The sequence below is a fragment of the Pieris napi genome, chromosome 15 (assembly GCF_905475465.1).
Source record: "Pieris napi chromosome 15, ilPieNapi1.2, whole genome shotgun sequence".
Classification (NCBI taxonomy): domain Eukaryota; kingdom Metazoa; phylum Arthropoda; class Insecta; order Lepidoptera; family Pieridae; genus Pieris; species Pieris napi.
Window position 1 is genome coordinate 8,834,425 of NC_062248.1, and position 27,541 is coordinate 8,861,965.

The window sequence follows — 27,541 nt, forward strand, 5'->3', positions numbered from 1 at the left end:
ATCAATAAAATAGATGGAAACCACAGATTCAAGAAGTTTGACAAGAAGTTAGAGTGATTGGCAAAAAGAGTAATTGTTTTATTAGAACAGTCAGTATATTTTAGAACAGTCGATAAAAATTTAGGTGTATTTTATGTCTTATGTAGTTCTGTACTTCTTGCGGTCACCTTATCGAAAAAAAATTCTCACAGTGGTTGCCTAGAAGAGATCACTCGCAAGGGCTGCCAGTTGCCCTTCTCCTATTTAATTATTTAAATTGTACTGTATTTCTGTATTACTGCAACGAAGTGTAAATGAACAAATAAAAATTATATATATCCCTAAAGTTTTTTCATTACAAAAAAATTAATAAAAGTTACTAGGTGAATATTTAATTAGGTTTCAAGTAAAAAAATTGTTTTTCTCAAGGAGCAATAAGAAACTCTTTCAAATCAATAGGATATTGTAAAAGTAATAAAGTTCCTTTCGATTATCAATATCATATATTAACTTATTCATACCCCTGATAATATTTCCAAAAAATTTGTATTTTAAAATATATAAAAAATATATATATATTTATAACACTAGACGGGAGGATCTTGCTGCAGCTGAAAGCCGCTTTGGAAGTTTTTCGTTTCGGAGACCAAGACAGGGTTTTTGGGTCGCACAACCAGTGAGTGAGAAAAGTAGATAAGTTATTTGATAAAACGGGTCTTATTTGTAAATATTACTTTTAAATGTATGTTATATAGAGCCATACACCAGTAAACCAAAAATTATTTTTCTAATTTTTACAGATCGCCACTGGAAAATAACCGCATCTCACACATGGGATTCAAAGTTTAAAATGACATTGATTCCAATTTAATTTGAGTGCCATTTCCCCGGGCCTCGAACTCACTAGTTAAATGACCAGAAAACAATTCGTTAAAGTTAAAGGGCTTTACCGAAAAATGAAATAACTCCTTAAAAAACTATTAATTTAATCAAGATTCAGATAATCATTCAAACATTAATAGAATAACAATTCTTACACTACAGAAGGTAAATTATGTTTAGGTACTCTTTTACGTATTACTAAATAATTTATATGTACATTTCTCGATATGCTTAGTTCTAATGTCGCGGAATTCAATGACTAGTTAGCGATAGCAATAATAATCCTTCAAAATACATTGAAACATTTAATTAAAAGTTAACGAGTTCCGCGACTATACGTATATCTCTTCAACACATAGATAGTTATACAATCACAACATTTACGTTCATTTTGTAAGCTCATGAGATCACAAGTTATTCAGTCACAGCACACCACTCAGTCATACAAGTCCTTCCGTGATATCGTGGATATGGTGTAGAGCCCGCTGCTTTCGGTCACCTCGTCGGTGCTCTCCGTTAATCAGGAAACTTCTGTGTGCCTATAGAAAAACCTCTGCCTGTACAACCCTCATGACTCTCCATTCGGGGCCATGGTCACCGTGCTACAGTTGGCCCGTGTCGATCGAGTCGAACTCCTCCGTAATCCCGTACCCCCAACTCTATTCAATAAAATCACGTTCTCACTTTTCTTCTTACTGTGAAAGCTACAGAAAAGCAGCTCCCTCATGCCTTTACGAAAGTTCTTAGACAGGAATGCGTACAGTAAAGGGTTTATTCCAGAGTTGAAGTAGGTAATAAGAAATGTGAGGGGTGTAAGGAGGGCGCTGAAGTCGCTGGTACCTTGGTATCCGGTTGACCAATATTGCCACATTTTACGAGCATGGAAGGGCAAGTTGCAGATAGCAAACGTCAGGACGACCACTATAAGCATACGCACGACACCGCGCCGCGCGCGCAGCACATTTCTTGACAGATGACTGAGGTGATGACAGCTTCGACTCTCCTGCCGGGAGCGCTTCTTCGTTTTTACCGTTCCAGCTGGAGTACCCTACAGAAAAAAATACAATTCAGAACAAATACTTAATAATGTACTAAACTTCAAATAAAACTTTTTTTATTGCTTTATTATTATTGTTAAGATAAATAGTTAAAAGTGCTTCATCCTGAACATACATAAATGATCATAGAATTCTTTAATTTAATTTTTAAATTGCTCGTGTTTCACTGAATTTCACATCATATTCAACAGCACAATATTTGATTATATTTTGTGTACGTCTATAATAGGATAGGTATAAATAAATGTTATTGGACTGAACTTAGGTTAATTGAGCGAGTCAAATAATCTAACAAATGCCCTAATGATATAATATCATACGAAACTAAATATTATCCTCGATCTTCATCAGTTTCATTGAAGTAATAAATTGAATTGGTAAAACTTTGTGAAACTTTTATTACGGTATATTTGTTTTTTATTTATCTGGGTTGTAGCTCGCCTCGATGATTATGATATAAATGTTATTTCCTTCAACCATATCGCATGTAAAAAGAATATCTGAATCCCAGTAAGGTAAATCAACTACCATTGCGGTATTTCAAAACTAAACATTAAATAAAATTAACAATATCAAAAGAAAGGATTATTAATAATTGAATTGAATTAATTAAATGGTGGCGTCAATATTACTGTTGTTCGAAATAATTATTGTCTTGTGTACTGGTGCTTAGCAATGTATTACTGAATTGTTTTCCTTAAAATTATTGTTTTCTGTGAATAAAATTATAACTCGCTTTGCACGAGATCATTAGAGGGAGATATCGTATTTTCCGTACATTTCATTTAACACGTAGATTGGTTGTTCTGTTAATATCATTATAGTGTAAAACGCAGCTGGTCGGCTTTTGCATATACAATTGCAGACACAAATGGAATAACAATTTCTAAAACAATTCGCGAAATTTGAAAAGGTTTTTAAAAATTCATAACTATGAAATGCGATGTAACTGTTCACAATGTTTCAGACAGGTTTCCGTGTTATTTGAAATATGCGGTGTGTATTTACATGTTATTATAGGTATAGTTATGAAGCATGTTATAATTCAATCTTTAATTTGTGATCTGCTTTTGAATAGACCATAACGAGCTGGTTAGGTAGTAAAACATTGATGTACTTAAGTAAGTAAGACCAAGAGAGGCAATTGTGTGTGCGGCGATGGCGATATTGTATATTAATTATGTAAATTTATATTCACAATTGAAGAATTTGGTAAATTATGTATTTATTTGCTAGATGAGATTGATTGACAGTTGCATTTCATAGTACGTTACGTTTATATGTATAATATATGTAAAGTCAATTTGTAAGCGTTTTTTAAGCGACTATAAAATAAAATGTTGAATATTAAACAAAATTATTTTAAAATTAAACGCGATTTATAAACTTAGCGTCTTGGTTAATTATGGTAATTGGTAGTAAATTACGCATATTTTACCGAAATGCTTGGTAGCGAGGAGGATATGAAAATTCCTTCATGAGCGTAGACAGAGAAAGACATAAATGAAGTGTGATTAACTATGAAAGCGACAGTTTGTATCAACGGCCCGAAGATAATTAAAACTTCAAGTCACGGACAGATACGCCAAAGCAATATATTCTAAATTAAAAAAAAACCTAGATGAGGTTTATCACAGAGCAGATAGCGCTCTAAATATCTCAGACTTTAAGGCAATAGACAGAATTCATTTGAACTTTAGTAACCGTTTGCTTGTTGTATAACATTAAAATTGTAAAGGTGCGTACGGATAGCGCGTTCCTGTGTTACTCGTAGTTGGGAAACACTGTCCACGCGTACATTGGATACGCGTACAGCTCCTGTACGGACCGCCGCGAACCTGTACGCGAGGTCAATCGATCCAGAGCGCTCCGCGAGTCCCAGTCATTCGCCATGACTCGGCTCGCGCTCGAATTGGCTCGCGCGGTACGCGTACCCCAAGAGTGAACGCGTAGCTGCAGGTATGAACTAGGCGTTCCGAATACGCGTAAACTGAGTACGCGTACAAGGGTACGCGCAATCCGTACGCAGCTTAATAGTACCTTGGCTTCAGAAGTTCCGATGAACGTCCGCTGTGGTTCATAACTTTCGGTTGGAGGCTTCTCCGGGCGTGGACACTGCGATGCACAGCACTGCGCCTGTCCCATGTGACGTAACCCATTCGAACTCTGCCAGAGTCCCACCGCAATCCGGGTGTATAGAACCTTAAACCAATATATTTTTAAATACAGTAATGATAATCACTCTGTCGTCATTCCATCAAAATAAGACAAAGTTATAAATTTACATAACTTTTTAAGTAAACGTTAAAATCGATGTCATAATTTGGTTTTGCTCCATGGTATAATGGTTGCAGCTCCTTACAAACGTTGTGTAAAACAAAAAACTTGGCGATTAAAAAGAGTGGCGGAGAGTTTATTGACAGTTCTTCTCTTCCGTTCTACGCCCTTGATTTGAGAACTGGCAGTTCATGTAAAATTAGAAACATTTAATGTATATTTCGTACATATAGTGTACATTGAATTAATGATTTTTGTCATTATTTGTCACATAGCTCATAAATTAACAACATCTAATTTACTAATAAAAAAATCAAAAGTCAAATTAGTTCAAGCACGTTGTTTTGCCAATGTTGACAAACGACTATTCACTTGTCCATAATAATAGAAATTCCATTAGTCGTTATTATTATTAAAAGTTTTAATTAATAGTTTAAATTTTGTATTAATATTATATTTAAGTATTCCCATGGGGTGGTCATTCACCACACGAATTACAATAAGATGAACCTATTGCATCACTTCAGGTCGTTTGCTGACAGTGGCAGTGCCCTGGTCTTGTCTGCCCATGTTTTTGAAGCCCAAAAGCAACAGCATGGCACTCCCACTTCCTAGTGGACCCTCTAACTCTTACAGTGGGTGATGGGGTCGTCACGTCCTGACGCCAACTATTGCTATTTGCCGCTTTTGTTATTTCTTACACCAAATAAACAAAACATTTATTTTACAGGAACAAAATTATTGTAACGTTTAATAAACTACTTACTTTATTAAACGTAAAAATGTGAAACGTATAAATTCACATTATCCTTCTTTTACTTATTTGTACTCGATATATTTATAAAAGTATTCAGAATGTATTTAATATTTGAGCCCTATCAAAATTCCGTTACGCTATCACATTATTGTTATGTGGAAAATACAAATCGTCTAGACCAGTGATTCCCAACGTGGGGCCCACGTCCCACAGGGGAGCAATTTGATTGCTAAGGGGGCTAAAATTTGAACGGCAGTTTTATATTTTTAACATTAACTTACTGTGTTTCTTTAACCATTTCCTAGTAATTTCTTCAAAACCTATCAATAAAAATACATTTATTCAGTTTAGATGCGTCTTAGGGTATGCATATGAATGTCAAAAACGTTTACAAAATTCGCGAAAGAGCAAAACTACCAGGAGGACTTGTTCTGAGAAGAACGGGCAAGAAACTGAGCAAGTTTCACCCTCCCTCTACATTACAATTATTATTCAAAGGAAAATGTCATAAACCACAACGTCATTAAAGTTACATAAGTAAAAAATCTGTTCTGTGATTTACCACATTCACCCATTACACACGTATTCACAACACTTCAAAGATAACAAACTTTTTTTTAATATCACAAATTATGTTAAATTCCGGAGGCATAAGAATGTAAAAATGGTTAAGGTGGGGCATGGCACAAAAAAGGTTGGGAATCACTGGTCTAAGTCCTACATATGTACCTTTTATCGATATCACTAAATCGTACCGTTTCAGCTACAACACTCCGCCGAAAATATTTATGATCATACAGTTTTCCAGTTTGCTGAGTTTCTATTAACTTGCCCCTTGAATCTAGGATACGAAAATGCCTTAAATGAATATGAAATTTAAATTGAAAATTAAATATGAAGCTATTCGAATGTGGTACAAAAACGTTATCCACTTTTCAGCTGACCTCGTAAAAATTTACTAATAAATATTTTTCCAAAAACCGAATTGTTTTAGGAGGTTAATTTTTTTTTATGAACTAAAAAGTAATTGTTTTGGAGTAAAAATAAAATAATGAAGTTAATACCTATTTCCTTAAAGATTTTTAGCTAAAACCATGACGTCGCCAGCACATTTTCAAGAGCCAGTAGAAATACGTGCAGAGATGGGAAAAGTAACTCAACTTATTTACAAGCCACATTTAAGATATAAGCACTTCTTGCTTTCTTGCTAAATACATTTTGACGAGTAAATTACTTAAAAAAAGGATTTTTGATTGTCAAGAGTAACCGGGCAGTCCCTAGGCATCTTGGCGACTCCTTTGATGAAAACTAAATAAAAACTAAGTAAAAATGGAAAATTATTGTATATGGTTTCAAATGCCAACATTGGCAGAATATGTAGTGTTTGATCTGTGTACTCTACAGACCGAGTGATGGCCTAGCATAGACGATTGTTTTATGTTCAAAACTAATAACAAAGTTATTAAAACCGTTATCTCTCAAGTTCGGCTTCAAACAATTTAATAACGATGCAATGTTTATTTATTCAATGACAAGAGTGAAATTAAATGGCTATCCGAAGCTTGGTAGTGTTAAATCATATATACATTCATATACATTTCCTGTATAATAAAACTGTTAGGAAGTAAAACTAATTAACATAATTGTAATTATCCTTTTATTTTGAATCTTCCTTTACGATGATCATTTAACTGGTTCAAAGTAAACTAAAGTTCTTATTCAATATTATTATCTACTTTTCGATCTGTAAATACTTAATTTATACAAGATATCTTGAAGATCATCAGAAGAACATCTAAACGATAAAATTATTAAAGTCTTCTTATTAAAGTGACCTAAATTGTGAATATCTTTGATGCTATTTATGTTAATATTTTCCTAATCAAATACTTCGGTCTGTTTGATAATGAAAATTGTTCTGGTAGAATTCAGCCAGAAACATTAAGCTTGAGAATGGGGTTGATGTGTATCGAGCCTCCAGGGATTGTATAAATGCCTTAGTATACGTATATGAAAACGTACTGTTGGCTTGCAGTACAGCAAATAGCTATCAAATGGCGACGTTTACGGAATTACTTATATACGATACTGATGTTATACAGTTGATAGCCCGAATTTATGAGCCATATTGATAACAAAGGACATTCTGCAGACTATAGACTAATATGGTTCCAGCCCGAATATTATTGCTATTGGTACTAAATATATAAAAATGAATTGCTGTTCGTTGTGTCGCTAAAGCTCGAGAATGGTTAATTTAACCTTGAATTATTTGTGGATGTTCAAGGAAGGTTTAAACGATGGGAAACATAAAATAATAAGTAAATAAAAATACTAAAAGCGATAATTGAATTTTCCAATAAAAAAAATTTCTAGCTGGGAAATATTTTGTCTTTTTTCTTTTTACAAATAAAACATTGTTCCTTGGTTGTCATATATTTATTTATAGATGCCTTCAGAAATTTGTGGTCCAATCGCTTTGGTGTTTTAAAATGTTTTTATTATGTTTTATCACAAATATAATGTAGGTTCACATCCCATTTAGAAGAATTAGACCAGTACATTTTTTTTAAATAATTTCTTTACCATGTTTGTAAAGTAGAAAAATATGACAACAACAAAAATATGTTCGGTTTTGTAAGTTTAGGCGGGTAGATTATTATTTGTACAAAAACCAACCCTTACTTGTAGAAACCGCGGCCGAACCTCACTAATTTCTTTAAATGAATTTCTAAAGTTATGAGTCAGATATAGAAGGCTTCACGTCTTTAACAACAGAAACGTCGACTTCTGGAGAACTAAGGAGTTCTACTACTTCTTTATTATTAATCAGTACTTTTCGACGATAGTCTATGTTCATGCACGGCTCAGATATAAGTGGTAAGTAAGTAAATATGTGAGCACCATGTATCCACATAATAATGTAGTTATCTGTTGCATGGTTTTTTATAACACCATGCGCCTATTTTATTTTAGTATGGTAGTTTTTTTGTTCTAGGAAAATGGTCTTCAAATATCAAATCAATGTATACAAAATATTGTAAAAACAATTTTAAAAGAGTAAGTATGGAGTTTCTTCTCCATATGAAACTACCTCTTGAAAGGGACAACTAGAGTGAGTTTTTGTAATTTTGACTTTCAGAAGTGATAATTGAAAAAAAATATTTAACTTGACTTGACTTGAAAACAAAGTTTATAAATTGTTAAGTTTGTTAAGGTTATAAAGTAATTATAGAGCTTAATAACATTCTGTGAGCAACGTCATTAGCGGAATTAGCCAACTGATAAATGGAGTTGCCTCTCAATTAGCTTGGCATTTGTGCACTAATGGCGACTTACTTGTAAATATAATAATGTAATATTCTATTGACCAAATCCGTATAAATTTAGAAAATACATATACGTATAAATTTACAAAAAAAAATACATAAAAAAATAATTGAAATACTTCATCAATGCTTTCTTTAATATTTATTATACTTTACCTTGAAGAAACTTATGAAATTATACTTTCGAAAACGTTGGTCTAAAATAAAATATTGGAAATGGTTAATAAATTATCAATATACAAAAAAATACCGAATAACGATGCAGCGGCGCAAATTACACGATATTGTATATGTATCGCCTTGTATTGTATTGTTAAGAAGTTTAGTCTATTTTAAGAGAAAAGCTTTGATCTACCAATTATTTTTAAAAGAATGTTAAGATATAAAGAAGTTAAACGAATGAGTCACGTATATATTTTTATGTATCATTATCCAAGACAGACTTTCAGATGTTTGAGATCTTTTATAATTTACTTTTGACGTGACAACGTCTTATAAATCGATGGAGCCGGCTGCACGCACGAAAAAACATGACTCATGCGGCGTTACCTCGCTCTGAGGCGTTCCATTTAAGGCTTGAAGTGCAAGCGAGAGCGCGAAGCGACAGAGAGGCACAATCGGACTCCGCGCTCTTCAGCGTTCGACATCTGTCTCTCTCCTACTTGACAACGTCACGTTCAACTATCGTTAGTAAACCGACTTTACAGACAACCGATTTTTTTTATAGGATAGAGGGCAAACGGGCAGGAGACTTACCTAATGTTAAGTGATACCATAGACACTCTCAATGCCAGATGGTCAGATTCCCGGCCTTTAAAGAATTGGTACGTTTTTTCTTCAAGAAATACTTCAGTGGTCAGCTTAAATTAAGTATTAAGATAGTTATGAAAGAGCTGGGAACACAGGTATTTTTTTACTTTAAAGGGTTCTTAAATCTTACACATTATAATGCATATCAACTTACAATTAATAAACACATTTTTATAATAGCTCAGGATCGCTGTTAGAAAGTAAAAGCCCTGGTTGATTTGATAGTTAAAAACAAAAACAAAACGGGTACCAGCTCATTAACAGTACGCAATTGCCCATACGGAAACGCTTCTATAGTTTTTTCCAGTGTATCACGTACAACTATATATTATAAAAGTCTAGGTACTCGTCCGCCTATTTGTGATAAACTAAAAAAATACAGCATAGATTTTCATACATTTCTCACATTAATCAAGTATAGTATATCTTAATATATATAAATTACGCGTCAGGTTGTTTGTCCGCTATGGACTTAACTACTTAATTGATTTAAATCAAATTTGCACATCGTGTGCAGTTTGATCTCACTTAAAAGATAGGATATATTTAATTCTACTGTACGTGTGTATGTTCACTGAACTCCTATTAAACGACTGGACCGATCAAAATGTTTCTTTTTGAATGCGTTTGGGTGGAGCCCTGGATGGTTTAGATTCACAAATCAGTCCGGCAGATGGCGGATATTAAACAAAGTATGATTTGCGAAAATGTGGGGGTAAAATAATACAATTTATCTCTCGTTTAAAATCCTACGAAAGTTTTATAAATTTCCTAGGAAATTTATAAACTTTGGATTTTGTTATACATAAAGTCAGTCATGAGGAAGGTTTACTGATATATATTTGGTTTTATGTAAATTGGTTAGGGTTATTGTATTTTTCCAAGGTTGCAAATTTCAAGTTTTCATTTATAGTCAAAATAATATGCTCTACTAATCGTGCTAGGCCGGGGTTGCTAGTTTGATATATTTCACGCATGACATTTAGATATCTTACTTAACCCTCGGAGCGCTAAGCACGTTATCCATACAAACATTTATTATACACATCAGTTCGTTTGTATGAAATTTGTATCGTAGGATGAGCGGTCACAATCCTTTTTGGAGATATGCACAATGAATATATTATCCCTTGTTGGCTCTTTCGGGTGTTTGTGGCTTGCAAATTGTTAACGCAGAATTACTATTTAGTTCACGTGTTTCCTGATTCCTTTAGCTCTGTAATGTTCTTTGAGGTTACGGTCCAAGGCCGAAGCATCGTATTTATTTTCAATTTTCAAATTACTGTGTAAATTCTTCAGTTTTTCACAGCAGTTATTTCTTGTTACCACATTACAATAATTACAATTAATAAACGATAATAAATAATACTGACTGAATTTTCTTAACCTACATAGTAATCATAATAATTAATAATTGATAAATAGAAAACTAAAATACATTTTAAAAGTTTGGTCCATAATAAAAAAATCCCTGTTAAAAAACTTATCCATAAATAATAACAAAATAAACGAGTTTGAGTTTCGAAATGGCCTCTTCGTTCTGGTGAAGCGTTAAATTTATTATTTACTGTAAAAGGACACTATAATAAATTTAAAAAGTTTGGTCCCCGGGGCAAACAAATTCTTAGTGCTGGTAGTTTTTTATATAGGAGACGAGCTTGCGAGCCTTGCCGGCTTTTAAGAATTTGGTACGTTCTTATACGTTGTGCTACTCGCACACATAACACACATAACCATGTCTCATTATTACTGACCATAAAGGGCGACGAAACTCAGCTCCGAATTTTTACAACCATTAGTTTACGACTGAATTATGCAAATGATCTATATTATTTAAAACTTTTCTAAACGGCTCGGCGTAAGCAAGTAGTAAGATATTATCTTGAGTTCAGCTGTTGGATTAAACGTAGCTTGTATTATGAGGAATCCGTAAAATTACGGAATCCCAAGAAAGAAAAAGTTGGCAGCAGAGCAGAATTGACGGATTACTTGGAAGCTTACCACCGCTTAAAAGATATATCAATTAAATATCCTTAAAAGTACTTGCTGTCGTCAAATATTCTGAGAGAATCTCTTATCATCAGCTATAGAAGGTATGCAATGTGGTGCCAATTAACAATTGATAATTGTCTACGCTGAAAGTGTATACAGGAGGAATCCATGTCACATTGCCAAGTCCTCGACTGGCATCTACAAGACCAGACGTCCAAAACAGACAGATTGAAGAGGAGAAGGAATCTGGAATGACGTGGAGTGAAATTAAGAGACCTACCCATGACCGATTATGCTGGTTTTCCATGCTGGATACCCTCTGCTCCACTTGAGGGACATAGGAATTTAAGTCAAAGGCACCTTCTGTATAATTTCCTATACTGGCGAATTATTACTTTAACATCGGTATATAATATTTTTTTTAATTTATACCCATTTCAAACAAGAAAAGTATTGTGAACATCCATAATAATTCATTTCCGATCCTTTATCCGCGTGCCTTCTTGAGGCGAAATTGTGCAGACAATGCAAGGGAATTGGCAGATATCCGAAACTAAAAATTCAAAAATCGTTTAATCATATAGGTAACACAATGTACACTTATGATCTTGAAAAACAAGAAATTTATATGAAATGCTTCTAACTTTTCATTTAGTGCCAGTTCTCAAATCAAGGGCGTAGTAGTAGCGCGTAGAACGGAAGAGAAGAACTGGTAATAAACTCTCCGCCACTCTTTTTAATCGCCATGTTTTTTTACACAACGTTTGTAAGGAGCTGCAACCATTACACCATGTTCCACATGACATCTTTAGTAATTAATAATAGTAACATAAATTAAAAACAAGCACGAAATAGAAGCACGCACTTACATTCTCGTGGGAACAACACGCAAACACATAGTCAATTAAACCAAAAAAAACCAAAAACCATAATCCAAGACTTCTTTTCAAGTTAACAATATCACGAATAATGTTAGCTATTGTTACCCCCATGTTGTTAACAAAGTATTGTAATAATTCAAACGTTAAATGTAAATCGGATTTTGTAAGTTTTGGATTTTGTTAATACTTGAATCAGTTGGGACCTAAAAATTAAATTTAAAGCTCCTTAAATTTATTTTCATAATTGAAATACAATTTATACAATTATGAACAGAATCCTAAAATGTTTTGGTGTTCACCTCACTTGAAACGAGCTAAGTATATTTTTTTGAATTCCGCCGGTGAACCTATGTAAAAGTGAGAGCATTTATTTCTGTATTGTTACCGAACGATAAAGTATTTTACTATCTAACACACGTCAAAAAGGTTCAAAATAAAGTTAAATAGACAGAAAGTCCATTTGTGCACAGCCGAATCGAACCGGATGAGAGTCGCGCACTGAAGCCACTAGGCCAACAATGCTATAGGTCACGTCAAAAGGTTAATTAAAATAATACTATGTTGGTCAGAGTATTGTTACTTTAATTTATAGTATGATTCGTTTTCAGAAAAATTTAAGTAAAAAGACAGGTTATATAATTAGTCTATAAAATGCTAATTTCGACTAGATCGCGCTAAGGTAGTGTTTTGTGAAATTATTAAAATTAATAAAATAGTTTCTAATGTATTTTTTGTTGATTTGGAAAGTTTGTTCAAAACCAAGACAAATCACGATAAGATTTTTTATGTACATAACTGTGTATATAAGTAAAGAATTTATAAATAATAACTAGCAAGAGATTTCATTACAGAGTAAGTAAATTAACATTGAAAACTCGTAAAACGACGCCTTTTGAGTAGCTCTCGTCGCGGTGAACAGCCAGTTAATGACATAGGAGAGGTAAAAGGAATCACTATTTATTTTATTATCGTATAATTGACTAAATTTGTCTCAATTTGCGAAACAAATATTATTTTTTATTTGATGTTTTTCAAATAATGTTTTTCTTCTTTTCTCTTTTAAAATTCCCCCTCCTTATGCGACAATACACACAAAATTGTTCCATGTGCCTCGTACTTATTTGTTTTCTGTTTCGTATATATTGTTTATCTCTGTAATAATGTTTTGGCTTTCTGTACTGTAAGATTACTTATAATTAAATAAATAAAAAAAAACTAGCCTTAAATAGTCATTATACAAAAGCTTATGTAACATTCATAACGGATAATGTTACTAGATAAGTTTGTCTAAGTATTATCTCTTTTGTTCTTAAGAAATAAATAAATATGTATAAACACTTTAAATTATTTTCACATTAACGGTTATTATTTAATGTGATTGCAGCTGACAATATTTCAACAGTAGGATAAACTTGGATGGATTTCGGTTTTAACACACCCAGCTCTGCCATGTTATTTTCTTATGCCACTGCCATAATAACAATAATATTAGTTAACTGGATAAGTTATATTTACAATACCGTCTTCACCATAAGGGCACACCGGGTCCGTGCCCAGGGCCCCTTTTACAGGGGGCCCCGAAGGACCGAAAATTTCTACATAATATATCATACTGTATTTGATCTTTTTTTTATTATAACTAGCTTTTTTTACTTTCCAAAAGGGCCCCAAATTCTTGTGTGCCCAATGGCCCCAGCCTAGTTTAAGACGGCCCTGTATATTTACATAATACGGGGCTAAGCGGACACTATGGAGCTCTTTCTCTATAATGACATCCACAGTTCAACAGTCAGAGAGAAAAACTTTTTACGCGGGCGTCCCCAAATATTTTTGTTGAAATGTCACAGGCTCACGTTGACACGTGTTCATTCATACAATATCGTACTTTTACTTACACAACTGCCGCCAGCGAAATAAAAGCTCTGAGTTATATTTATATTAAATTATTGAGTGTTTTTGCAAAGTTGGGGAGTTAGAAAAACGTGTTGTTCTGATGTTTCTTGACTATTTGCTAACGAGCTAACCACTGACACGTGTACAAATTAATTAAAAATAACTTAAAACACTTGAATGGGGTAACTGTTATAATAATAATCTTGTTATTGGTATGATGGCAACTATTTAGTAGGTCCTTGTGTTTAGTATAGACAAGAAGATGATCAGCTTTCTTTGTATATTTATTGGAACACATTGATACGAATGCATGACCTTAGTGTTGTCAGTCACATGCTAAAGTCACAAGGTAAACGCTGTTTTTCATGAAATTATGAAGAATGATTTTTCATAAAAAATATATCCACTCAAAAAAACTTTTCTTTAAGAGTACTCTGTGGTTAATATAATATTAATTGATAGTACACAAGGATTATGCGATTACCGCTTAATTGCTGAAAAATAAATACCCTAATTATACAAATGTATGTAAAGAAATCAGTACTGGGCTATTAATTTTGTATGTGTAACTGTTAAATAAAGGAATGTTTTATTGGATTGTAGACAATAGCAGGTTCCCATAATAATTATTCGCTTATGACAACCCGCTTTATTTCGTAATTAACAAGAATTATATTTACGTAACTTAAATTTGCAATTTGACTTTAACAGAACAATATGTATAGTGAGGGAGAGAGTGTTCCATGTATGCACAGGCTACTTGCCATAGCCTTAGAATTGTCAGAATAGTAAAGGCCGGCAATGCGTCCACGAATATATGTTTCAGAAACGTTTAGCAATCAACACAGCGCTTTTTTCCGCTGGAATTTTAAATACATTTATTTACTCTGCAACTATAAGAAGTGTAATTGGGCCCGATAATAAGTATTCTTAGGTTTGACGAAAAATGTGGTTTTATTAACTGAAAATCCATGTTATAAATGCAAAATGAATTCATCTTTGGAAGGAAAACGTAAAATTTCGATTCATTACCGGTTACATTCAATATTTTTTTAACTATTAAACAAAAGACAGAATAAAAGTCATTTTGTACGCCGTCAAGAACGAAAAACAAAACTAAATTTGACTGTTGATGAGGGTCGATGTTCTTTCAAAATACTGTTATATGTTGAGTTAAAACAACTGTTTTGATCCAACAAGAAGCCTGAGGCTATAATTTAATTAGTATTTGAAAGCGAATTTACAATTTCTAAGAATTCACACGGCGTTTAAGAGTTTAAAATTATTAAATGCTTGGAATTATCTCGAAGCTCTATGTTTCATGTGTTTAAAATAATCTATAGAATTTCCACTATAACAGTGAGTGTAACCAAACTCCTACGAAACGGCTTAACCGTTAAACTGTTTTTAAAATAAGAGTGGCCCACACCAAAAAAATTTTTTTTTACAGTTTTTTTTAAGATTTCGCAATAACAAATACATATGACCCCTAATTTTCACCATTTTATTTATTAGAGCTTTAGTAATGAATTTATACAAAAATAAGTATTAGTTGTTTTAGTAAATTGTAAAAAAAATAGTTAGTATTTTTAGTAAAATAAATGATAGACATAATTTTAGTACTAGAAATAAAGATAAAATATGTGTACCTACTAACTTTTTTAGTATAGTAGTTTATTCTAAGAGTACATTGTCTTCACATATGATTATTTAACAAATGTAACAAAATATTGTAAACCTATTTTAAAAGAGTAAGTGTGGAGTATCTTGCCCATTCTTCTCCACACGAAACTACCTTTTGGAAGGAGCAACTAGAATCCTCTTTGTATTTTTTTTTGACGTTTTAAAGTGTCATTTTAGGTGGTCTAGTTGAAATAAATGATTTGACTTTGACTTTAGTGGTTTAGTATTGTATGGCCCTTTTAGGGTATAATAGCCTCCGCCATATTTTTTTCATTTCTCTTTCTTTTATTTTCAGATTTTTCTCAATGCATTGTTCAGATCTGTCTTGTTTCATGATCCTTCGTTGAAAGTGCATTATTTTAATAATTGTGACGTGGAGCGCTTTTTTGAAGTTATACTTCTTTTGGCGCGTTAGGGAAAAATGATGAGAGTAAATTTTTTTGATTCGCGCACACACCGTCACACAAAACCGACATAACTTCAGTTAGCTTTACTCAACAGTTCAGCCCTGCGATTCTGTAACTCACTTCACGAACTCACACAGCGGTTTTCGAATCGGCGGTCTCTCTCAAATCAGTCGTGAAGCAGTCATTTTATGATTTGGCATTCTGATAAACAATAAAGTACAAGCTCCCACCTTTTCAGAATGCCAAATCATAAAATGACTGCTTCACGACTGATTTGAGAGCGACCGCCGATGCGAAAACCGCTGCGTGAGTTCGTGAAGTGAGTTACAGAATCGCAGGGCAGGTTGTTCTATTGTTAGTGTCGTTTTTTCAACAAACATAGAATAAAAAAAATTAAAAGATTTTTATCTTGTTACGCCAAAGAAGTATAACTTCTAACGCGTGTACATAAGTACACACACGTTTTTTTTTTTTTTTACTATTACCCTGTTTTTGTTTTTTATACATGATGGAGAGAACCCTTTTAGAAGCCCAATTTTTAAATACTGCACTGTAATAATCTTCAACTATATAGCAAAACAACGTTTGACGAGTCAGCTACTATAAAATTTGCCATTCTTCTATTGCATCACAACACTGATGTCGTATATATTTTTAAGTCAAACCTGTATACTTTTGTGGCCCGGCCATAGAATTAATCAGGAAATGGGCAGGTCAGAGTGAATAATCAGCGTTTAACAATATAAACACCTAAACATATTGCCCGATCGTGTTACATATCACATGATATAGCCAATCATTGGTGATCAAGTAGAATAAACTTCAAGTAAAATACGAACATCAATGACCTAAATCTTAATGTTACTCGTAAAATATAGTGTACAAAGAAAACTTATGTATATCATTAGTTATTTCACTTGGTTAGCTATTAGTTAATAACTAAATCTAAATTAAAAGCAATTAGGTGACATTATTTATCATTATTTACAAGGATAAAGTATTATTTCGTTGACACATCGCAGCACAGATGAAAAACGACAAGAAATCGATGACAGTCCTTCGCTCCCGCCTAAGCCTATAAGGCTTTAGAAATCAAGGCAAGGCCAAGTCCTTATAAAATACTCGTTCTCCAATAACCATTAAGAGGCGATCTCTAATAAGATGCCTATACAATATAGTAAGAAATTAGCAAATAAAATTACTAAAAAAAACAAATTATTAATACACGAAATTTACAACACAATTACTATTAATTAATAAACAACAGATAACCACAAATTCAACAAAAATAACAATAAGTAACGTCTATATCTAGTACGAGCGGCGAAAAAGTCAGCGAGACCATTGTTTTTTATGGAATGGAATTAAGGGCTTAAGGTCCTTTACAGCTCAGCTCGGGCTGTTTTGGCGAGCGTAGCTCGGCCTTAATAGGTGTTTTTCCCGCGGCTTGCGCAAGGGCGTCTCCTGTGAGACACAGACCTCGGCTTGGGGCGTCGCGGGGTGGTCAATCGCCTGAAGGGCCGGACGGAAGCTTACTGGAGTGAGCGACGTACGCAGTAAAGGTCCTCGCCTTCACCGGGGTTTTTTACCCTAATCTGATTACAGCGCGACCATACCGCACAGCGTGCTTTTATAGCCTAAAGATATAATAAAGTAAGGCTGATGTAGGACCTTTGCCTTGCCTTATGCACCTCTATACATACTCAGCCTGTATGAGTATCCAGTTTTAATTCTGATACATAAAATTATAATATTATTTAGTCCGACCCAAACGGCGGCTATCTCGTAGACTGCTTCTAACCCTAGATAAATTATAGTGCCCAAATACGTGCTCAAAGAAAGTTCACACGACAAGTGCACTCTCTTTTCTATAACGCTAATACTAGGAGTGGAAGGATGTCTGACACGACGGAAGTTTCAAAGAGCAGGAGGAACATATGTCGGATATGTACCGACGTATGTTCAAAAATTATTGAAATCGAAATGGAGCATTTTCGCCCCAACCGGAAATTGTTATTTGGACATTATATTATCTGCAGTTATACCACTAGACTAAACCTTTACCATGCGCTGTGTGTGTTCTTAAATTATATTATATTCGATATCTTATTAGTAATTGATTTAAACTACTTCATGTTCACCAACCTATGTGCGGCTAGGGGTAATTAATATTTTCAACACACCACATTGTAAATATAATTAAGTTTAATTTGTTAAATAAATATATACGACGATGCTGCTATTTCTTTCTGCCATTTAGAAGCGTGCCATTAGCGTAACGTGACGTGATCAAAAGCCAGAATGTAAAAACTGTACACGAAGAAAATGGATGTGGGTCGCCTCAAAAAAGCTTGAAATGTTTGTTTGCATTTGGAGAGAGTAAAACACTATTATTTTAAAATTAATCACTTTCATATGATTAAATACAATAAATACATCCTGGTGGACAAACTATGTATAATTTGTGCTTCCACCATACTACTGTATTATAAGCTATGCATATAATAAGAATAAAAGATCTTTTTACTTTTGTTTTTATTTTGTATTTATCCATTTTTAATTATTATTATTCTTACTATGCAGATTAAGAATATTGTAAATACTGTATATTTCGTCATAGTCGTAGAATAGTGACGGATCTGGCAAATAGTAAACTTTACAGGGCAGCCAATTCAAAATAATATAATCATGTTAGTTTTTTTGTCATAACTTTTTTAATTCATATTCTGTTATTATGAAAATTGGCAAACAAGCAAACAAAAGGATTTGTTTTGAAAAAATAATAAAATTAAATTACACAGTTTTCTAGAAAAATCACATGCTTCTAAGAGTATATGAGCGTCTATCAAATCCGTCACTTTACCGACTGATTAATTTGAAATTTAAAACACATGTATTTTCTTTTTAATGTAGCCGTAATATTTAGTCAATGTAGTCCAAATATGATAAAAGTGATTTTGTTTTTTTTCAAATCTGACATTGTTATATGACCATGACGATTTGTGTGTTGGAACTATATACGTAATTATAATAAAATATACATAAAAATTTGCTATTAATGGAAACGGACTTAATAACGCGTTCCCATTTTTAACCATATAATTACTGACTGAGATTGTGCATGTCCCTTTCGTGATTTATTTTAGTAGATACGCTTTCCGTGCCTGACAGAAACATTAATTTTTGTGTTTAGGAATTGGCATGCGGTTTCCTTACGATTATTACTTGACAAGTAAGGGTTAGCGCACAAAGAAAGAAAAATCCAGCCGAAAACGAACGATTTGTACCCTATTGTTAGGAGTCGCACTCGTAAGGCCACGACTGATTAACGAAATTTATAATATAAATAATATCCTAAGCTTAACCTGTGTATATTATAGGTTAACTTTTCACTAATAAGTTGAAATAAATTGCAGCATTCGATAATATTTGTGTCATACCGAATTATTACTGTTTGAGGAAAACTTTGAGAAAGCTCTTGTTATTGATACAAACTTGTAACTTATGCTTTAACTTAGCTTTTCACAATTCAACGTTCTTAACAACTTGTAAATGACTTTAGTTATTGTGACAAGATAAAATATTTGTTATATCGGCCATTATATAAAAATGTTATTCATAAAATAGTAATATTGCAAAGCTAAACACTTGTTTTTGTTTTGTGTAGGATAATCTATTAATCGAAGGAGATAGGCTTAAAAACATGTTAACACACAATGTAACTAAAACTAAAAAATATTATTGCTTGAGCTTCGTAAACGGTAAAAGTTATGTAAAAATATGTTAGGAGATATAAACGATTTTAAAACAAATGGTGACTTTCACCAGTATAATACTCGAAACAGAATTAATCTAAGCGTACGACCAACCAGGCTCCAGAAGATAAACCACTTATATGGAAATTATATTCGTTTTTACAACAAACTCCCAAGCGAAATTAGAGAATTATCACTTATAATACCACAAGAGCTTCAAAATTTACGACTTATAGTCGTCATGACGACTATATTAATTGTTTGCAACGAACCTATCGGGAAATACCCGATAATTTTGAAGCTCGTGTGGTATTCGGGGGATTATTTTTCTGACCCAAATGTCGGCCAATAGAATTGCACCATGAGACGAAATGTACAGTTAACAAATAAGAATTTCATAATGAATAAAACAACTACTTAATACTTTTCTTGAAGCAACGACCAGAGAAAATTTTCACAAAAAATTATCAGTATAATACCATGTAGGTTGTACCACGTGACGTCGAATGGTGCAATTCTATTGGCCGATATTTGGGTCGGAAAAATAATCACTGAAAAAATTCAAAACTCTCGTTAAACGTAAATTAATGAAGAAAAGGGTGACCATAGCATCGAAATCCGTTGCAGAAATGCACAAGCGCGGAACGCCTTTTCAAAACTAAAAATAGTACTAAATTTACAGCTCAGAACTCGCATTGCACATGTTACGTCCTCTCTGTGCTGCTCTACGGCGTAGAATCTTGGACGCCGACAGAGACTATGTCCTAAAAACTGGAAGCGTTTGAGGTCTGGGTTTATCGACGGATGCTTAAAATATCTTGGACAGACCGCATACGAAATACAACCGTGCTAGACAGAATGCAGAAGAACAAAGAAGTCCTTATGACGGTTAAGAAAAGGAAACTTGAGTATTTCGGACACGTTTACGTAACACCAAAAAATACGAGCTACTTCAACTAATCATACAAGGCAAAGTGGTAGAAGGAAACCTGGCCGCAGACGCAGGTCTTGGTTAAAAAACTTAAGATAATGGTTTGGTCAAAGCACCAAGTCATTGTTTAAAAGCGCGGCATCCAAAATCATACTAGCCATGATGATCGCCAACCTTCGCAAGTAGATGGCACTATATAAAGAATAAAGATGATCAAATGCCATCCGATTTTTGCCAGCTGCAGCCAGCTGGATTGTTAGCCTTTTATATCTATTTAAGTACTGGTTAATTACTTTGAATAAATTTTTCATGACGTAAATAAGGTGACTATTATTGGCTTCGTTGCGACATTACAATTTTACAGACTTCGATGTCACGCTTTAGCACGTTTTAGTTACTTACATAAAAATCGATAATTGTGGTGCATTCCAGCTATGTTTAATTTCCTTATAAGAGTTTAGTCGCTATTAACTAAATGCATATTTGTATATTTAAAGATAGTACTAGTAGTATATTAGTGTTATAGTTCATTTCTGGTGGATAAGGACGTCTTGGGTTCAAATCCGGTCGGTAGCGATGTCCTTCGAAAGGTGACAACGGCAATCATTTGCTAAAACCCTATTTAAATGAGTCGAAATTATCTGAAATTATTCTAAGTACTTTAAGGCGGTGTCATACATTTCATAAGTTTCTTTAGTGGGAATCTCCTATTACATACATCGACTGTGAGCCAATTTTCAATTCACATTTGTATGGTCGAGAGATTGGTGGTGGTGTGTGCTTCACATCGGGCTGCATAATTTTATACAAGCGAGTTTTCAAATGACTTACCGTCATAACGCAGAGTGGAGTGACATAGAGTAGACCAAAGTTGACCATGTCGAATATCTCTGAGTTGTACTTCATTCTGTGCTGGATACAAATGGTCTCTAAGTGACCGTCACCCAGGTCATTCGTTATCGTCTCTACCCATATAAACTTTGGTGCGCTGTACGCGGCACTCGTAATCCATACTCCGAGGATCACTAACTGAAAATAAATGTATGGTCAAAAAAGTAAATAAGTTTTACACAGATTTTTATAACACACTCGCGGAAAAACGTAAGCAGAGATAATAAGGATTTATTAGTGTCATCCATCCCTAAGCGTAGGCGTGCACTTTTGTAAAAGTACCTTCATTAAATAGATATTTATTATTTAAGTGAGAAATTGTCGTAAGAAACAAACCCGGCTCCTTAACGGTACTTTGATTATTTCCTATATTATTAAAGCTATTTTGAACATATGGTATAAAAACATTAGAAATTTGCTTTGTTGGTACCACATAATATATGCCGTGAACCAATCATCCATCAGCTTTATTAAAGCATCCATGCCATGGAAGTGAAGCAAACCTACGCGTCAATATGTAAAAAACCGTCTGCCTCATTATTATGAATTTCACGTTTCTAATCAATAAAAAGGGCAAGAGGGTGATCAGTACTGCGCCATTCCTACCATTAAATAAAGAGAAATTGCTTTATAAAAGCCAGTCGTTGCGCTTAAGAGATACAAAGACATAAAAATTAAAAATTCTACTCAGCATCATGTCTAAAGAGCCTATTTATTAACTTATCGATAAATTGCTAAGCTATAGAATTTAGATGTAACTTTATATAACATAATTAATACCTAAGCTAACTTAAGTATAAGCGAGAGATTGCAAACGCAAAACAATCAATAAATATAAAAATTAATAGCTGTACGTTTCTCTCGCTAAAACTGAACAACGATATTGCTAATTTAAAACTTGAAATTACTTGGAATTTCAGGAACGGTGGGAAACATAAATAATAAGTAAAGAAAAATACTAAAACCGACAATTGAATTTTGCAATAAAAGCTGTTACTAGAAATATCAAATACTTGATAACTTTCCCTTTTTAGAAATAAACAATTGTTTGGGAATTGTTGGTTGTCATATATTTATAGACGCGTGATTCATAGCTGCCCTGCGATTCTGTAACTCACTTTTCGAACTTACTCAGCTGATTTCGCATCGGCGGTCGCTTCGAAAAGTGAGTTATAGAATCGCAGGGCTGTAGTATGAGGTCCGATCTCTTAGGTCAGTATTAAACATATTGTATTAAGTTTTGACACAAATATATGTAGGTGATACGAAGTTCACCGGATCATCTAGTAGTGACAGAATACATTAAATAGAAATATGACAGGAATTTAAAACTAGTAATCGAAAAGACAGTGAAACTGAAAATGTCAATATCATTTGTTAAAAAGGATAAAATACGTGATAATGTAGAGATTACACAGTATATAAACGGATAACATAGTAATAAGTAGGTCACAATTAATGTTCTCCTAATCCAGCTTAATTCTCAGAAAATTTCACCGATACTTACAGCTCGAATCCTACAGGTCCTCCTTGGGTTCATCGAAAACTTTTACTTTGATTTAACAACAAAGTATTTTTACACTGTACCAAGGATTTATTTAATATAAATTTTTATAATGGAAGTTTTTTAATCGAAATTTCCTTTGAGGGTACATTCAATGTAATATTCCATTTTGTTGAACTTTGAAGTTAATCAAATATATTGCTTGAAGTCAATCACAAAAATCTACGTGTAAAGCACGGGTAAATTGACCTTTACATCAAAGTTACGCAGGATTCGACTTACAAATGAAATTTCTTTATAAATTCTCAAAGTTATAATGTTTTTCATTTATTACTGATACAATAAATTCAACTTACTCTTAACCTCCTTGATGTTAATATTTGTTTGCAAGTAATAGGGTGAATTATTGCAAAATATCTTTCTGTACAAATTACAACTAAGATAAAAATTGATGCCGTGTAGCTCAAGGAATGTACAAATTGGTACATCTTGCACAAGAAATCACCAAACACCCAACTGAAATAAAAAAAATATATTATTTCCTAAAACAACCTCAATTAAGTTTTCTTCCAAATTCACAAGACGAAAAAGCATAATAGTTGATGCTTTTACCAGTACTTGGGTTTACCAGATTGTGACAAATTAGGGACTAAACAAATATCGCAATAGGCAGTTTATTAATTATATTAAGTTATTACCGTAGCTTTACATGACGTCAAGAGAAAGAAAACTAAATAGATTAAAGTTTAAAATGTTGATTGACACAGCCCTTAAACGTGTAAAGTTATAACACATATCTTTGGAACAAGATAAATAAAATGAAAGACCAAATGAAGATCACCGGCATTCAGAAGAAGAGTTCGTCCCTTGTTTTACTTTCTATCAACTCAAAGCAGAAGCTTACATAACCAGATCTGCACAACGAGACCTCGATCCTAAAATAATTACAACACGTATCTACAAGTGTGTGAGTAAAACAAAAATGTCACATACTAAGCGATTCAATTACGATTGAGTTTTGTCAAATCCCAATTTTGAAGGCGTGGTCGTGACATCAACAGTTTGGGGCTGCAATCAGTAAGATGAATTCATGTACTGAATCGCACTAAGGGCGAGTACACATTAGGCGCTCGGCGTTGCGTTAGGCGCGCGTTGGTAGCGTACATACAGCGCGCTTAGCACGGCGTTTTACGAGCGTTAGTAGGGCGTCCATACTCGGCTCAGTTCGGAAATGGACGTCGAAGTGATTTCTTGTGTGTGGCTTCTATACCGTCGCTACAGAATACGACGGCAGAGACAAAGAGAATTTTGGGTGCACCCAATAATACGATATAGACTGACGCATGGAATGTTTATAACATTGTATCCCAAATTAAGACAGTATGAACCTAAGTTTTTTAATTATCTTGGAATGTCCATAAAATCCTTGAATTGCGTCCACTATACACGAAAGCGCGCGTTCAAATGTACAACAAAATGGCGGCTCATGTATCTCGAAGCGCGCGGCTGACGCCCTCCCAACGCGCGTTTGAACGAAAATCTAGTGTTTCGGACCGCTGAGTATTTGTAACATCTCGATATCAACCTGGGGCCGGCCAGTCAGAGGTGGGACTTGTCGAGAATCCTTCGTTTAGGTTGGCAATAGCACAACATTCCCTTCCACAGCGTTACTAGTAATACGTATAGTATTTCTGTCTTCCCTTTGAGTTATTTACTCATTATTACTTGTGTATTATGATATTTCCTTGAAGGTCATGCTCAAATGGAATCTATTGAGGCTTACATCAGATTTGGACAGCCTTTTATTAATGAAAGGTTCGGGAAAAGGGTTGATGTTTCGTAGTCACCTCTTTATGGCCCATTTATTCGATTAATATTATATTCGTCATAATAATTACTGAACGTGTATAACAATAACTTGCGCTGACCCTTATATATCAAATATATTGAGCATGTAGTATATATGGGTTCGGTGGCAATAAAATAGGTCTGTGAATATATTTTATATAGTTAATTCTCGACTACCCTAATTTGGAAAGTTTGTAGACAAAATTTGTTTATCTGCATACTTAATTCAAAAGGGATACATTTTGGGAATTAGCAGGTGCGAAACTCAATTCGTTTTATAACCAAATTTGGACCATTTAAATTATTTTAAATGCTTAAAATTTTACAAAAAATTTAAAGCTACTTTGATATAGAAAAATATTATTTATCCATAAACGGTTTAAGCATGACACTTGCTTGAGGTTGTGCTTTCAAATGCCGGCTGTGCACTAATGGATTTGTCTTCCTATGAGACAAACCTAGGTACTACAGTCTCTACCCCTTCACCAAGTTGGAAATGAAAGGAGTTGTGGTACTATCTGCCATAATGGGTTCGAAAGCATAACGACGCTCCGCTGTGAGTATGAGTTAATATATTACTTAAGATGTCACGTGGAACATGGTGTAATGGTTGCAGCTCCTTAAAAACATCGCGTTGTGTAAAACAAAAAACTTCGCGATTAAAAAGAGCTACGGAGAGTTTATTGCCAGTTCTTGTCTTCCGTTCTACGTCCATGGTTTAAGAACTGGCAGTAAATGTAAAATTAGAAGCATTTAATGAATTTTTTTTGACGTTCATAAGTGTACATTGTGTTACCTAAATGAATAAATGATTTTTGACTTTAATGCTATGGTAGAAATCCAATTAATCAATCAGGCGAAAATATTCTTCTTTATTTCGGGAGGAATAATTGTTCAAGAATCGCACAAATTATCACTGTGTTTACAGCGATAAATCATCAATCACTTATTCTATGATATGCAGAGGACAAACACCTCCCACTAATTATATCCATAGCTACTTGAGTTATAGAATCGGGAAATTGGTTTGAAACGTAGCTATAAATCTTGCTCCAGATGGCTTGTTCCACCGGTCGATGGTCATTTTATGTCAGGGATAAATAACACCGCGTGCGTATGTTTACGAAAATAATGTTTACACCAAGATCTGCATAATGCGAATTATGTGCTTATTTTCGAAGAAAATTGATCCTTTCTTTAAAAATACTATGTTACTTCAGACGAATAATATTATTTTTTGTCCATTCTCTTGAATGGCATCAAAAAAATAAGGGATGTTTTTTTCACATTTGAGTCGGTTCGATTCCCAGACGAAACAAGAAATATTTAGAATATCATTCAATGCAGTAACACGTACTTTTCGAAATAAAAGACAGTATTTTAGGTATATATACAATACTTTCTGACACCAAGTTTGAAAGTGACTTTGGTAAACTAATTATAACAATACGATGTTACACAGTCTTTGTTCAAACCGCCAACGCCAAAATAGAGATTTCTAAGTATCATTAATTAATATATATGTTCAAATTCAATTAAATCAGTTAAGACAAACATTTAGTTAAGCTCACGTTTCGACCTATAAAGCTTGAACCGACCAAAGCAAGCTGTTTGAATAAGAATTTATTTCAGAAAATATTGTTGATTGTATTTCTAAATCTAAGATCACAATGAAATTTTTCTTTAAATTAAAAAACACGCTTTCAAATAACTTCTGCATTGCTTGACACTCAAACAAAAACAGACGGCCATTGTTGGACCCGGTCAGCTTCAAGTCTTTAATAAAACCAAGCAAATACAAATATAACCTGGGAAGAAGAATACTGAATGTAAGGCGATTTATAAAGCTTACATAATATTACTTTATTACATTAACTACTTTATTTTTTATTAAATTTAAAGTAACGGTTATCCAAAATTACCAAGATTCAAAGAAAAAATACAAAATATTTTCACCTTTTCAAGTGAATAACACAATGTAAAAGACGAAAATTAACAGCATTCGTTTAATTACATCTAGGAAAGTATAGTTTGTCTTTTAACACAATGTAAACTTATGAACGTCAAAAAAGAAATATACATTAAATGCTTCTAATTTTACATTTACCTACTGCCACTTCTCAAGTCAAGGGCGTAGAACGGAAGAGAAGAACTTGCAATAAACTCTCCGCTACTCTTTTTAATCGACAAGTTTTTTGTTTTACACAACGTTTGTACATGCAACCATTACACCATGTTCCACATGACATCTTAAGTAATAAATAATAATAAAATAAATTTAAAACAAAGATTTGTCTTCTATCTACATTCTCGTGGGAACAACACGCAAATACATAGTCGAAACAACTAACATCACCTTAAAACTGCTGGACCGTTTTTTAAATGGACTGAACGGAAATGTAACTATTATATTTCACACTATAAAATGATGGATTTCCAGCAGGGGCAGTATGCTATTATAAAAAATATACTTTTCATAAATATTTCATTCTAGTATGAACCAGTGGCCTATAAAATAGAGATACGTTACAGTTGTCCGTCCAGTCACACGGAAACTAAGCAAAAGGCTGAAATTTGATTTTTAAAATTGTCAACATTTTTCCTCACGTCTAGTCTTTCTGTTTTTAAATTCTGTTCTTTGCAGAGTCCTGTGTTCGCCTACGA

The 27,541-nt window shown here is 33.5% G+C and overlaps 1 protein-coding gene across 1 annotated transcript in view; it reads right to left on the reverse strand.

Moving 5' to 3' along the window:
- Positions 1-948: 948 nt before the first annotated feature.
- LOC125056953 (trissin receptor) overlaps positions 949-27,541 on the reverse strand; it is a 33,012-nt gene continuing 6,419 nt past the window's right edge. Inside the window, exons 3-6 of the mRNA XM_047660330.1 lie at positions 23,386-23,545; positions 21,466-21,663; positions 3,960-4,121; positions 949-1,909 (exon numbers count right to left, since the gene is read on the reverse strand). Coding sequence (XP_047516286.1) covers positions 1,430-1,909; positions 3,960-4,121; positions 21,466-21,663; positions 23,386-23,545 — 1,000 coding nt within the window. The 3' untranslated portion in view covers positions 949-1,429. The remainder of the gene's footprint in view (positions 1,910-3,959; positions 4,122-21,465; positions 21,664-23,385; positions 23,546-27,541) is intronic.